Source organism: Miscanthus floridulus, chromosome 6, assembly GCF_019320115.1.
Source record: "Miscanthus floridulus cultivar M001 chromosome 6, ASM1932011v1, whole genome shotgun sequence".
Lineage (NCBI taxonomy): Eukaryota > Viridiplantae > Streptophyta > Magnoliopsida > Poales > Poaceae > Miscanthus > Miscanthus floridulus.
Genome location: NC_089585.1, coordinates 93,255,359 through 93,271,130, shown reverse-complemented (window position 1 = coordinate 93,271,130; position 15,772 = coordinate 93,255,359). Strand labels below are relative to the sequence as shown.

Genomic DNA, 15,772 nt, shown 5'->3' with positions numbered 1-15,772 from the left:
CGGAGGACGGCGCGTCGCCCCCCTCGATTGTTCCCCAGATTATTAACCGATGCACCACACCCGGGCATTGCCGTCAGGACTAAGGACTCAGGAGCGTGACGAGCGTCAGCCCCACGCGCCCGCGCCGAAAGCGCTCATCATCCCCTGATCCACACCGCGGCGTTGCATCGTGGCTCCAGCTGCCGACGTCGCTCGCTCGGCTCGCCGTGCCAGCGCAACCGCGACCGGCGCTTCCTTCGTAGCAACGTCTCATTTCTCCCCATCCGTCCGCTCTCCAGCGCCCCCGGACTTTTCGTCCCTATCCGGAATTCTCCCTCGCTCTCGCCCGCCCAGCGCCCCTCTTTGTGATGTGTGCGGCATGCACGATGGCGACGTGGTGGCGTGCGTGCGCCAGTCCAGTTCCAGAGCGGAGCCCCCCGCGTGGGGAGGATTCGTGTTCGCGTCAGAATAACGGCAGCCCAGCACTCTCTCGTGTCTCGTCGCTCGCCTTTCCCCAGCTTTTCCCCAACTCCGCCAGACGGACGGCCACTCGCCTCGCTGAAGCCAACCGCCTCTTCGCTCTCTCTCGCCAATCCTTCCCACCCCTGAAGCCGCTCAACTGCCTCCAGATTTTCTCGAGGTGAGTGAGCTCTGTCTCTCGTGACCGAGGACCTACTTTGCGGTAGCTGACTGCTGGGCCGTGAGATTCGCAGACCGCCATGCTTGAGATTGTGCTTATCTGGTTGGCTTTTAGGGTTGGTGCTACTTTCTGTGGCTGCTTCTGGGTGGTTAGTGATGAAGAGGTCGTTCTTAATTCGAATTATTGTTGGGCTATTACTTTTAATCAGCACAGGTTGATTTTCTGTTGTTTGAACTTTGAAGCAACGCAGTCTCCAATTGCTCTGCAGATTAATAGACTAGTAGGTTGGGTGTTGTTTGAAGGGAATATGGCAGATGCTCTGCCTATGTATTTATTTATTAGAAAGCAAATGGTGTACCTGCCGTGAACTTCTTCGATTGCTTGTCAATGTTTTTGTTAGTTCGCCTAAATGATGCTCAACAATAGCAGTGCTCTGGTGTTGTTAGGCGCCTTATCAAACTGCTGTCATTTCTTTCCAGACCCTCTAACTCTTTTCTCTTCAGTGTTTCTAACTGTTCGAGATTTTTTTTTAAAAAAAATTGCAGGCTGAAATTTTGGTGTCCTGCTCCAGCCATGGGTAGCAGGAGGTATGCCGTGCTTGTACCTTCTGTAGCAGTTGACGATTTTGTTTCTGATACAGCATCATGACATGATCAATGCAAAAATGGCAGATACGGCCTCGATACGAGGAGATGTGGGATTCACTCAGCACCAAGTAAATCAATGTATCTGGATGCTCAACCAGTTGTCAGCTGCCAAGCCACAGTGAGAGACCACGATGTTGGTTCCTGCGCTGTGAAGCATCACTTCCCGTCTCCAATTGTATCTTGGATAGAAGATCTTTCGAGCTTTGGCAATGCTTCTTTTAGCTCTGACTCTGAATATGTGGATGAGCAAGCCAGAGCTTCAGTGGGACAGTCTTCAACATCAAGTAATTTGCATGATATGCAAATAGTACGTTCCCTTACATTCCCCATCTTTTTATTTAAAAACATACAGTGTCTCTTGGAGGCTGGTACGAACTGAAGATTGAGATGAAATAACATCCTTATGCATGTTATTCAGTCAGTGAGATTGACAGACGAATTCATGGAGCTTGCAAAGGAGAATACAAGCAAAAATCTAGAGACTTGTGGAATTCTTGGTGCTTCATTTGTAAGTGCAGTCGGCAATAAATTACCAATGTGACAAACATACCTAATTTTCAGATTAGATCTTGAATATTTTATGTTTGTATGCAGAGGGATGGAACTTACTTTGTGACAATGTTGATTATACCGAAGCAAGAAGGAACTGCTCACTCAGTATGCAGTAATTGAGTGATTTCGAACATATACTTAATATATTATTGTTAGATTATTAAATGTCCTGAGAAATATCTAGCTATGCCATTCTGAAGTCTTCCTCTTTTTTTTTTTCCAAATACAGTGCCAGGCTGTTAGTGAGGAGGAGATACATGCCGTGTTATCAGAGCAGTCGCTTTACCCTGCAGGATGGATTCATGTATATATTCTAGCATTTCCATACTTCATGAACTTTGTCTTCGTTGCTGGTTCAGTTGAAATGAAAAAAAAAATGCACATACAAGTTACGTGCTTCACCTAATCTGAAAAGATAAATAAGCTGATACCTGCGCTAGATGCTTTCATTGTTGCAGCATGTAACCTCATTCATCATGTACACATAGTTTTCTTTCTTTCTTTTTGCAGTTGAGGGCCAAGCCTTCTTCTTTCATTTTGGCTTGCTGCAATTCTTTCTTCTAATCAGTGAAATTTGCTGCCCTCCCGCTATTTTTCAGGAAAAAATGTTCATCAATTTAGCATTGACACTCGCTTTTAATAAGGTTGGACGAAACATATTTAGTTCATCTAGAAAGTAACAATTATTATCAAGATGAACATTCAGACAGTCAGATTATTGCTACATCGAGACATGTTTTGGCAATTATATTGAATCGATAACATACAACATTCATCGCAGAAAATACTACATATAACATGCCTTTCTTGCATTAGCCATATGAAGGAGCAGTAGATAATGTACTGGATTCTTTCTGAGAAAAGCAACATGCTGACCTTGGCATCCTGCCCCATAGTAGTATGATAGTGGCATATTTCACATGGAATCAGAATTATCAGGATATTGTTGTTATCTTGAGTCCTTCACAATAAGCGGCAAGGTGAAATTTCATAATTTATTCACTTGTTCTATATACTGTCTCTGCTTTTTTGACTATGTTGCATATATATAAGAAAGATGCATGTGTCATCATAAATACACCCAGAACAGTGAATTCATGCAATAAGTAGTAATCTACTCCACAACAACAACAACAAAGCCTTTAAGTCCCAAACAAGTTGGGGTAGGCTAGAGTTGAAACCCAGCAGAAGCAATCAAGGTTCAGGCACGTGAATAGCTGTCTTCCAAGCACTCCTATCTATGGCTAAGTCTTTGGGTATATTCCATCCTTTCAAGTCTCCTTTTATTGCATCTACCCAAGTCAACTTCGGTCTTCCTCTGCGTCTCTTCACGTTACTCTCCTGGCTTAGGATTCCACTACGCACCAGTGCCTCTGGAGGTCTCCATTGGACATATCCAAACCATCTCAACCGGTGTTGGACAAGCTTTTCTTCAATTGGTGCTAACCCTAATCTATCACGTATATCATCGTTTCGAACTCGATCCCTTCTTGTATGACCGCAAATCCAACACAACATACGCATTTCCGCGACACTTATCTGTTGAACATGTCGTCTTTTCGTAGGCCAACATTCTGCACCATACAACATAGCAGGTCTAATCGCCGTTCTATAAAACTTGCCTTTTAGCTTCTATGGTACCCTTTTGTCACATAGGACACCAGATGTTTGCCGCCACTTCATCCACCCTGCTTTGATTTTATGGCTAACATCTTCATCAATATCCCCGTCTTTCTGTACCATTGATCCTAAATATCAAAAGGTATCCTTCCTAGGCACTACTTGACCTTCCAAACTAATATCTTCCTCCTTCCGAGTAGTAGTGCCGAAGTCACATCTCATATACTCAGTTTTAGTTCTACTGAGTCTAAAACCTTTGGACTCCAAAGTCTCCCGCCATAACTCCAGTTTCTGATTCACTCCTGTCCGGCTTTCATCAACTAGCACTACATCGTCCGTGAAAAGCATACACCAAGGGATGTCCCCTTGTATATCCCTTGTGACCTCATCCATCACTAAGGCAAATAAATAAGGGCTCAAAGCTGACCCTTGATGTAGTCCTATCCTAATTGGGAAATCATCTATGTCTCCATCACTTGTTCGAACTCTAGTCACAACATTGTTGTACATGTCCTTAATGAGCCCGACGTACTTCGTTGGGACTTTATGTTTGTCCAAAGCCCACCACATAACATTTCTTGGTATTTTATCATAAGCCTTCTCCAAGTCAATAAAAACATGTGTAGGTCATTTTTCTTCTCCCTATACCGCTCCATAACTTGTCTTATTAAAAAAATGGCTTCCATGGTTGACCTTCGAGGCATGAAACCAAATTGGTTCATAGAGACCCGCGTTATTGCTCTCAAGCGATGCTCGATAACTCTCTTCCATAGCTTCATAGTATGACTCATCAACTTAATTCTCTGGTAATTAGTACAACTTTGAATATCCCCTTTATTCTTGTAGATCGGTACCAATATACTTCTCCTCCACTCATCAGGCATCTTGTTCGATCAAAAAATATGATTGAACAGCTTGGTTAGCCATACTATAGCTATGTCCCCGAGGCATCTCCACACTTCGATTGGGATACCATCCGGTCCATCGCCTTACCTCCTTTTATCCTTTTCAATGCCTCTTTGACTTCAGATTCTTGGATTCTCCGCACAAAGCGTCTATTGATGTCATCAAAAGAGTCATCCAACTTAAAGGTTGTGTCCATATTCTTACCATTGAACAATTTGTCAAAATACTCTTGCCATCAATGTCGGATCTCATCCTCCTTCACCAAGAGATGCTCACTTTCATCCTTAATGCACTTAACTTGGTTGAAGTCCCTTGTCTTTCTCTCACGAACCCTAGCCATCCTATAAATGTCCTTCTCTCCTTCCTTCGTACTCAAATATTGGTAAAGGTCCTCGTACGCTCTACCCTTTGCCACACTTACAGCTCGCTTTGCAGTCTTCTTTGCCACCTTGTACTTCTTTATGTTGTCCACACTCCTGTCATGGTACAAGCTTCTATAGCATTCTTTCTTCTCTTTAATAGCCATTTGGACTTCCTCGTTCCACCACCAAGTATCTTTAGCCTCGCCTGCACTTTCTTTGATTACTCCACACACCTCTGAGGCCACCGTCCGAATGTTGGTTGTCATCTTCTCCCACATGTTGTTTATGTCCTCTTCTTCCTTCTAAGAGCCCTCTTTGATAACCCTTTTCCTGAATACCTCTTATGTCTCTCCTTTCAGTTTCCACCACTTTGTTCTTTCAATTTTAGCTTGTTTATCCCTACGGGCATGCACATGAAAACGAAAGTCTGCCACCAAAAGCTTATGTTGAGAAACAACACACTCTCCTGGTATCACCTTGCAACCCAAGCATGCTCGTTTGTCCTTTCTTCTTACGAGGACAAAGTCAATCTGGCTAGAGTGTTGTCCGCTACTGAAGGTCACTAGATGAGATTCTCTCTTTCTAAAGAAAGTGTTGGCTATCATCAGGTCAAAAGCTACCGCGAAGTCCAGAACTTCCTCCCCCTCCTGATTCCTACTACCATATCCAAAACCTCCATGAACTGCCTCGAAACCTGCGCTTGTAGTCCCTACATGCCCATTAAAATCTCCTTCTATAAAAAGCTTCTCACTACTAGGTACAGCTCTAATCAGACCATCTAAGTCTTCCCAGAACTGTCTCTTAGCACTCTCGTCGAGGCCTACTTGGGGGGCATACGCACTAATTACGTTCAAGACCATATCACCAATGACAAGCTTGACTAAGATAATCCTATCTCCTTGCCTTCTCACTCCCACCACACTATTCTTGAGCCTCTTATCAATCAAAACTCCTACTCCATTCCTATTCACGACTGTCCCTGTGTACCAAAGCTTGAAACCTGTATTGTCCACCTCTTTCGTCTTCTGACCCTTTCATTTAGTCTCTTGAACGCATAATATATTTACACGCCTCCTAGTCGCGGTATCAATTAATTCTCTTAACTTACCTGTAAGCAACCCTACATTCTAACTACCTAAACGGATCCTAGTTGGTTCGACTAGCTTCCTTACCCTTCGCACCCGTCGACTCAGATACGAAGACCCTTGCTCGTTTTTCACTACACCCGGACGCCGATGTAGCGCGCCACTAAGGATGCGACGACCCGATCCTTGCTCACACCGTGCCCAGATCGCGACACGGCGCGTCACGGGGGTGACGACCCGGCCCTTGCTCATTTAACACCATACCCGGGTTCCGATATGGCGCGTCACTAAGAGGGTTACGCCCCAATGGTTTTCTTTCGGGTTTCATCTCCATTAGAATGGCTAGATTTAACGTTGGCTCGCCACGCCTATCACAACCCTCCTCCTTTACCAAGGCTTGAGACCTGCTATGTTGAGACAACATAGACGGAGTTAAACTTGTCTAACTTTGACCTAAGTTAAACTTGTCTAACTTTGACCAAGTTTATAGAAAAATATATTAACATTTACAATATATCAAATAAATGCATGTCAAAACATATTTCATGGTGTATCTAATGGATCTTGTTTGTTGTGGTAGATATTTGTGCATTTTCCTGTAGATTTGGTCAAAGATAGACAAGTTTGACTTAAAACAAAACTAAATGACTTAGAATTTGGAATAGAGGGAGTACCTTTATAAAAAAGAATGAAGAAAGAGTGATATCATGTCCAATTCAAATTCAACTTGACTTGTTTTATCACTGCAGAGCATGGACCTCATCTTCTTTACTATTTGAACATTCTTGCTCTTAAATTCTTTTCTAGTGTACTTCAAGTATTGGATAGAATGGTCACTTTTCGTTAACTGTTACTGAGAATTGACACTTTTTCCCCCTTTTCCAGACTCATCCTTCACAAACATGCTTTCTATCATCGATCGATTTGCATACTCAGTACTCTTACCAGGTAATTAAATAAGCTGTGCTGAGTTGATCTACAAAAGGGAAGGTGTTTTTTATATTTATATAAAATGATAGGACTTTTAAAAGTATTCAAATTTTTATGTGACAACTTCCGCTTGAATGATCTGCTGTCAAACATCAAATTATTGACATGATCTTGCCATAGAGTTTGGTCTCAGTGTAATCTTTTTGCACTTACTTAGATGATATATGGTATTACATGGTTCCTTAATTGACGAGATGATATCTTTAGGTACCATGAGTATCTAGATGCACCACTGATTTGCATAAATCAGCCATACAGAATCATAGACACTGCCACACATTTAAAGATAGCCAAAGATTGTGGTCTTGGTGATTAGCTAAAAAATTTAACTTATTTTTCACCCTGATATCTGAAAACTATGCCCTAACCTTTATTTAGTAGCCATTAGGCTTAGAAGCTGATATTTGTCGGTTACATACCTTCCCCTCGTGTCCTGATTAAAAACACTAGTCGAATACTGAAAAGGCAGGCCAACGGATACCATCTATTTTTTAAGTTTTTGTGGTCACTGGTTGTGAATACAATCACATCGTACAAGTAGCAACAGTGCTTCAACAATTTGCATATTTCAATTCCGTAGAATAAAAATCATTTACCTAGCGGAAGGATATTAAGTTATTAACTAACACCAGGAATGATCAACCATGCTCCTAGAGTTAGCAAAATCATTATTTGACCAGTTAGCATTTTCATGGTTGTACTAACATTGAGAATAACTTGCACTGTAGCTCAGAATTATTAAATACTTCTGTGAGACTGTGACACTGTCAACTCAGAACTTTTTTGAAACAATGTCAACTCAGAACTTCAAGCTGACTCTTTCACCTGCTTTCACTTTGTTATCACACTTTGCCGTGCCTTTAACTTTGATTGATGAAAAATGCTGGATTCCCGTAGGTTATGCTACCAGAGGCTGTTGCAATTGTGGTCGCACCCACAGATCCAACCAGGCAAGTGTTCTTTGCTAACAACTACTACACTTGCACATAAAGTGCCTGGCATACATCTGCAGTTCCTTTGTTCTTAATTGCTTTTGGTCCTACCTTCTGGTTCTGGGTAATATACTAATATTCAGTCATACTACACTTGTAGAATGAAATCTGAAACTACCCTATTTGTTTCTCAAATCTTTCAGGAGTTATGGGATATTCAGGCTGACTGATCCTGGAGGGATGGATGTGCTTAGGGAGTGTGATGAAAGCGGGTTCCACACTCACCGAGAGACAACCAACAGCAGTCCAATCTATGAAACCTGCTCGAAAGTGCACTTCAACCCCAATTTGCGGTTTGAGATTGTTGACCTGCGCTCCGTTCAATGATCAATACAGCTGAAGCTATAACAGCATGTGCTTCTTTATGCTCCCTCTTGGCAGAATTATATACCATAGAGCTTGCTGAATGCCTGATAGGTATAGTGGTAGCCCCAAACCGGAACCAAGATGCTCATGGTACTTCCTGTGATATAGTGATAGCACCAAGCCTCCAGCATCTGCGCTGGTATTCGTCAGAAAAAAGGAGTAACTGAAAACAAGCACGGGTTGTCTTCAATCTGCCTGTTCGGTCTGCCTTTGAGCTGGTACTGTAAGTAGTACTGTATATAACATACAACTGGGGCAAAAATACACTGATTAACTTGGTCTGTACTGAAGTGTGATTGTAACATAGCGGTCGACTGTGGCACTCCCAAATTACTTGCTGATTTGTCAGTGACTGGAGTATGAAAAAAATACACAGATTTGGCAGTTCCTAAATTATGAAATACACAGCCTCGAGATCTCTGGGAGTCTCAGTCTAAGGCACTTCATACTTTAACATCGGAACTTTCTGAAAACAGAGGCGAAACTTAGAGTCGTAATGGTAAATTGTGGATACTGAAATGGGGTGCGCGCGCTTAAACACACTAAGCCACTGTTGGAGCCCGAGGCACATGCCCACATCGCCTTGTGACACTTTTAGCTCTCGTTTTCAGGCAAGAACAACTGAAACTTTACCCCGCTCATCCAGGGCGGTCTATCTGATGTTTTGCCGGCTGAATACTTTTAGCCAAAGTATGGTCAAATGATTTAATATCCATGTGTGATGTGTCTATTAGTCAGATCATTATCAGTTAGCTAGTGCATTTGCTGCAGCTGAACTCCTTCCCACATGGGCCGCATGAATGGCTTGTTTTAAACATAGCGGGACAGCCGGACAAGCGAGCAAATCCTACAGCAGACTACGGCTATCGGCAAAGGGAGGCTAGCAGATGAATCGCACAGCCTGTCTTGTAGAAAGAAAGGTTATCATTATTCTTTTATATGGGGAAGAAGAGAAGGTGAATTGCACAGCAAGGAACTAGTAGTAGCTGTAGGCAAGGATGGAGGAGAAATGATTGTCTTTCAAAAGGGACGTCGACAAGAAGAACCCGGTAGATACCTTAAATGATAAGCCCTTGTTTAGTTCATGAAATTTGGATTTTGGGCTACTGTAGCATCTTCGTTTTTATTTGGCAAATAGTGTCCAAACATTGACTAATTAGGCTTAAAACGTTCGTCTCGCAATTTCCCACCAAACTGTGCAATTAGTTTTTCTTTTCGTCTACATTTAATGCTCCATGCACGGGCCGCAAATATTCGATGTGACAGATACCGTAGCATCTTTTTGGATTTTGGGGTCCAACTAAACCAGGGCTAAGTGGCCGAAAGGTGGGAAAACACACACACACAGCAGACAGATGGAACTGAATCGCGTTCGCGATCGTCCAGGACCACCTGTTGGTTGAACCGTGTGCCATCCATTTATTTGGGACGGGGACAGAACAGGAGCAAAGCGTGATGGCTACGGATAGAGTACGATCGATACGAACTGTAAGCGGAATCCTAGCTAGTGGTACTTTTGGAACCGGTAGCAATTCCACCTCTCTGCCATGCAAATGGATGAGATTTCCTGCGCCAATTCGAGGGATTCAGTCTCTCTCATCTCACACGGTGCAGCAAAGCAGCAATGATGTCCTCAGTTATTTAGAATTTTTTTTTAATTTTAACACTTTTTGAAAACTAATTTTAAATCTAACACTGTCTGTTTTTTTAAACTAAGACTTTTGGCCACGTATATTACCATGGCACGGCGTGACAGGGGCTGACGTGGCGACGACCGAAAAGAGTAACCGTTGACGTGGCAGGACCTGCCGCGCCACCCATCTTGGCGCGGCAGTGCCGCGCCACGACGCATGGCGCAGTTGTACCTGGACCGTTTAATCAGAACTTTATGTGCCGATAGTGGGAGTTATTCTAGGTATTGCTTGACGTAAAATCAATAGTGGATTTGTTTCTATCTTTTGTTGAATCTTTTTCACGGTCGAATATTTTTTTAAGGGAAATTATTTTTTTTTGGCTTTTTTGCCATATATTGTAGGATCGGCAGCGACGCGACCATGGACCCCGGCGTCGAGATACTCCGGGACTGCCGCTTCCCGAACTAGTTGCTACTTAATCTCGCGGCAGTGCTGCCGCGACGCATTGGAAAGAATATGAAGCAAATAAATAAAGTCTGCGCGCAAGTTGACAAGCTGCCACATAACAGTTTTATTGGTTTGACATAAGTTCGACGTAACATAACCAACTAAGCCTGCGAGTTTCGGACGCCAATAATGATTCGACCTAACAAACTAAGATCCAAAAGTGTAAGGATCCCTCGGACGCCTCTATCTCTTCGGATTTGTTGGCAACACATTGGGAGTGTAGCCAACGTCGGTGTAGTCGTGTCGCCGGTGCATACGGCTCGTACCCTGCAAGTATATGATATGCACGATTACTTATAATTCTTTATGATCGTTAGTTCATAGAGCCTATGTATTTAAAGAAACCACCTTTGTTAGTACCTGTGAGGCTCCTTAGGTACCAAGCGGTCTGTGGAAGCTCGGGGGTCGTCGTCGTCGTCCTCGTTGTCCTCGGTAGCAGGGTCCTTCCCAGCGCTATGATGTGATGGTGTACGCACCGCGAAAGTGGCACCTGTCATTGGCTGAGAAGAGCCGGCTGGTGTCCTCAAAGAGGCTGAAGACGTGCCACCCGACCGCGCCGGTAGTGGCGGTTCCTCATAAGGAGTGTCCATGCAGCTCAGCTTCTGAGCTAGCTTCCTACGGCTCTTCTTCACCTTCTGCATAAATATACGTTAAAGTTAGTGCATTTCCCAAACGCATATACACTAAAGAAATATTTTTGGAACGGACAAGTTTATATTTACCTCCACAAAAGCCTCGAGAACGCCTGGCCCCTGCCCTCTAGATTCATGAAGCCGGAACGCTGCTTCGTTGGACATCCTCGACAATTGTGTCGCTTGGGTACAGAAACGCGGTTAGACAGTTTTAGTATACATACTTAATACCAAATGGATAACAAATTGTACCATTCGAGGAACTTACCACGTATCTTTGAAGCGGGGCTCTCTGTAGCTGTGTGTCCTCTTTAGTGGCAACATCGTACACATCTTCGATCATATCTTCCTCCGAGTCCTCGTCAATCGTCTCCTCGGTGTACGGGTGAAAGGTCCTCGTGTGGTTTTGGTAATTCAGTGACAACCTAGGTGGACTAATTATGTTTATGTGAGATACATAGGTAATTAGTCCATAAGTACATGTGTGTGAGCAACATATGCCATGAAGGTGAAAATGGCTTGGAGATGTTGCAAAGCTCACACATGTGATGATGAAGGAGCTCATTGCACATGAGACATGACATTGAGTCATGTGATCAAGGTGGAGAAGATCAAGACAAGACTTGGCTTGATGGACCGGTTGAAAGCGTGAAAGGCAAGTCAGAGGCTTTGGAGTGATAGACTACGTGGCGGTGAAGCTTGAGCAAGACTTGGCGCCGATGGACGATGGCAACGGTGAAAAGCAAGTAAAGTCAAGATTGATGAACCAATATGATCACGTGATGATATAAAGTGAATCATATCATTGTTGATCATGTTGATGCATGCGTTGCATCAACATTGGAGGAGATAGAATGGAATGCGCAAGGCAAAGGTATAACATAGGGCATTTCATTTCATCGGTCATAGGTGTGTAGAGAAGTTGATGATTGGGTTTAGGATAGATGGCCATACTATCAAGAAGGGCAAACTTGTTTGCATATCGGTCATCTAGTGCCACTCGAGTGATCTAACTTTGCATTATCGCTAGGATTGAGTGGCGTGGCAAGTTGAGTGGCTAATCCTTTGGAAACTGTTTGTGAAAAGCTAACACACATACACATGGTGGTGCACACTTGGTGGTGTTGGCACATTTGAGTAAGGATGAAGAAGTTAGAGGTGAAAAGGAGTTAGTCGCGCTGGTCACAGAGTGACCGGACGCGTCCGGTATTAACGATGAACTCAGCGACCAGACGCGTCCGGTCGACACACCGGACGTGTCCGGTGTGAATCTGCAAAATCGGTGTCCGGTGAGACAGTTGATCGGACGCTGACCGCGTCCGGCCCGGAGTGACCGGACGCGTCCGGTAGTCCATGGGTGCTTACTGTACTCGACCAGACGCTGAGGCTCAGCATCCGATCAGTTTCTAACTATCGCGTCCGATCAGCCCTGGAGGCTTAGTGGACTCGACCGGACGCAGCGGCTCTGCGTCCGGTCATTTCAAACAGTGTGTCCGGTCGGACATATCAGAGAGCCGTTGGAGGCAACGGTGGGACACGTGGCGGTCAGGTAGCTACCGAACGCGTCCGGTATGGTGACCGGACACATCCGATATTCACGACCGGTGCGACCAGTGCTGCGTCCGGTCAGTAGGACTGGAGCGTCCGATCGTCCCGACTTTTGCCCAGTGAAGGGGTAACGGCTCTATTTGTTTATGGGGTTATAAATAGAAGCTATGGTTGGCCTTGGGCCGATAGCTGAGCACACTAGAGCCTTGGTGGCTTGTGTAGTAGTTCTTAGGAGCCCTCCATCTCACATATACTTGATAGTGATCATTCGATTGTGTGAGAGAGCGATTCTAGTGCGATTGCATCGTGAGGTTGCATCGAGTGGCACTAGGTGATCGAGTTGCAAGCCGGTGGTGCTTGTTACTCTTGGAGGTTGCCACCTCCTAGACGGCTTGGTGGTGGTCTCCGTTGAAGCCCGCAAGAAGCTTGTGCGGTGCTCCGGAGAAGAGCTTTGTGAGGGGCATTGTGCTTGCCCTGCGGGAGCCACGAAGAGCAACTTTAGTTGAGCGTGTCATTGAGCTACCCTCACTTTTGGGGTAGGTTCTTGCGATGCCCGACATGCGGGCTTGGCGGGTGATGCCAATTAGCCACCGAACCACCAAGTGAGTGGTCGACACAACGGGGACTAGCGTGTTGGCAAACACGTGAACCTCGGGAGAAAAATCACCGTGTCAACCTTGTTCTTCCTGTTGGTTTGCATCCTCGTTACACAAGCTTGTAATTACTTTTATATACTTTGTGCTTTGTAGTTGCTCTTGTAATTAGTTAGCTTGTGTAGCTTACTAGTTACCTTCTTGCTTGTGTAGCATAGAAGTAGCTCCCTTACGTGGCTAATTTGGTTTGTGTAACCTTGTTAATCACATTGCTTAGTTTGTGTAGCTAAGTAATTGCGCTCTCTAATTTGGCATTGGTTGCTTTGTTATTGAGCATTGCTAGTGAGCATTAGGTGGTTTTGTGCTTTTGCTTACTAGCATGTGTAGGAGCTCTCTTGTTGCTTAAACTACTAGTGGCATAGGTTTGTGTGACATTGCTTCTAGAATTGGTTAGGTGAGCTCTAGCTAGCCCGACATCTTTGTTGCTTAAAGGTGCTAGAGAACATAAATAGAAGGGTGTAGTCTTGGCTAGACCGATAGTTTTAATTCTGCACTTATTTCGATTAGCCGACGCGATTATTTTAAGAAATGGACTATTCACCCCCCTCTAGTCCGCTATCTCGACCTTACAAGTGGTATCAGAGCTAGGTCTCTCATTTGTGGTCTTCACCGACTCGAGAGGATGGCGAACTTTGGGCTAGAAGTTGTTTGTGACACACATATTTTTTATGGCACACACTATGCATGGTGGAAACGTCATATGCTTGATCATTTCCATGATTTGGGTCCCAAGGCATGGTGGATCATTGTTGTTGGTTTTTCTCGTGATGCTTTGGATAAGGACAACTTAACCCAAGCACAAGAGGATTGCTTACAACTTGATCATCATGCTCTTTATTATTTAATGTGTGCTTTACATGATGATGTTTTTAGACATGTGTGGGACTTGGAGAGTGCTCATGATATGTGGATGGCACTCCAAGCCTTCTATGGTGATTCCTCCACATGGGATGATGGCAAATTCAAAAAGGAGGATGAGCCTAAGAAGGAGGCGCATGAGTGTGTTGAGCATGACCACAACTTGGTGATTGTGGAAGATTGCTCCACCTCATGGTCAAGTGATGACAATGATGATCGATCTACCACAAGTTCACTTGACAAGGTTGATAATGACGCCACAAGTGTTGCACATGAAGATTCTACCTCAAGCACACTTGATGGTGACCTTGATGATGATGGTTCATGCTTGGGCCACGATTGTGATGCTACTACAAGCTCTCCAACTACATCACCACATTGCTTCATGTCACAAGGTGACACCAAGGTAACAAATGAGAATGTGGTTGATCATGTTGATTCATATGATGAGCTTGTTAGTAGACTTGCTAGCATGACCACGTCTTTAGAAAATGAGAAAGCTAAAACATTGAACTTAGAAAATGAAAACTCATTTCTAAAGAACTCTTGTGAAGAACATAAGAAATTACTTGATGCTTATAAATCTTCACATGATGAGCTAAAATTGAATCATGAGACACTACTTGCATCTCATGATGAATTATTAGAACAACATGCTTCTCTCATTAACACTACTAAATTTTGACCCTGTTGCACCGGTCAATTTTTGATGTTATAGGTCTAAAATAGATGCAATAGTTCGGTTTCGCATCAATTTCTCGTTTGATGCCAGCCGATGCAAGTGGTCTTGATGCAATAGCCTTTCGCATCGGTTACTTGTGGTTGATGCGAGAAGCAGCTATTGCATCGTCCATCCGTTGTCTCTTGCATCAAAATTGAGAGATGCAATAGCTTATTGCATCCAAATCATGTTGATGCAATACATCTATTGCAACGGCTATCGTTCGATGCAATAGACTATATTGCATCCATATTAGGTTCGATGCTATATAATCTATTGCATCACCATTTTGATTCGATGCAAGAGGTTCTATTGCATCATCATTTTGGTTCGATGCAATATGAACTATTGCATCGACGTTATGTTTGATGCAATTCAAACTATTGCATCGACATGAGGTTAGATGCAATACAAACTATCACATCGACATGAGCTTGGATGCAATACAAACTATTGCATCGACATGAGATTTGAAGGGCAACCAATTATTGCATCAAATTCATTGCATAGAAATTCATAAAATTATAAAATTCAATGGCACAAAAAGGCAATCATATTAATAACTTGGATCATAAGCATTCAATAGTTTGTACAATGTAAGGAAGTCAAATGCCTTCCTATTTCCAAATAGGTAATTGCAAAGTTGAACTGCATTACAAACCACTAACTTATGCTACAAATAGGCAATCATAAATAAAAATACATGTCTCTTAGCACAGATAAACATGACATCTTTCTCGTTGCACAATATTTGATTCATTTCAGCTTGCCAAGACTCCCTCAAGGTTGATCTTCCTGAAAAAGTCAAAATGGCATGCATTAGTAATATATATAGTTGATCACACAGTTGGAATCAAACATAGACAACACATGATGACAACAATATTTTTGGGTTTAACAAATAGAATGGATACTGAAGCCGAACTATAAACACATAAGGCATGAACTCCTGATTGCTCATGTTAAGTGAACAAACATACATGTATAAGTGAACAAAGTTCATGTTAATAATCTGGACAACAACTTAAAATGACACCTGATTGCTCATACCTTTCCTCCTTTCTTTCTGCATTGTAGCTT

At 43.4% G+C, this 15,772-nt stretch overlaps 1 protein-coding gene across 2 annotated transcripts; it reads left to right on the top strand.

Annotated features, from left to right (window-relative positions):
* The first annotated feature begins 175 nt into the window (after nucleotides 1-175).
* LOC136456328 (AMSH-like ubiquitin thioesterase 2) lies at nucleotides 176-8,532 on the top strand. 2 transcript variants are annotated; one of them, XM_066456150.1, is made up of 9 exons: nucleotides 275-619; nucleotides 1,165-1,206; nucleotides 1,291-1,573; nucleotides 1,685-1,774; nucleotides 1,861-1,923; nucleotides 2,048-2,122; nucleotides 6,677-6,739; nucleotides 7,679-7,731; nucleotides 7,917-8,532. In XM_066456150.1, exons 1-9 carry the CDS (start codon nucleotides 348-350, stop codon nucleotides 8,098-8,100), a joined length of 1,125 nt encoding a protein of 374 aa, XP_066312247.1. In that variant the 5' UTR covers nucleotides 275-347; the 3' UTR covers nucleotides 8,101-8,532. The 2 variants fall into 2 exon arrangements, with proteins under 2 accessions (XP_066312248.1, XP_066312247.1); XM_066456151.1 differs by lacking the exons at nucleotides 6,677-6,739; nucleotides 7,679-7,731; nucleotides 7,917-8,532 and adding an exon at nucleotides 2,418-2,743 and having other exon boundaries at nucleotides 176-619.
* Nucleotides 8,533-15,772: the final 7,240 nt, after the last annotated feature.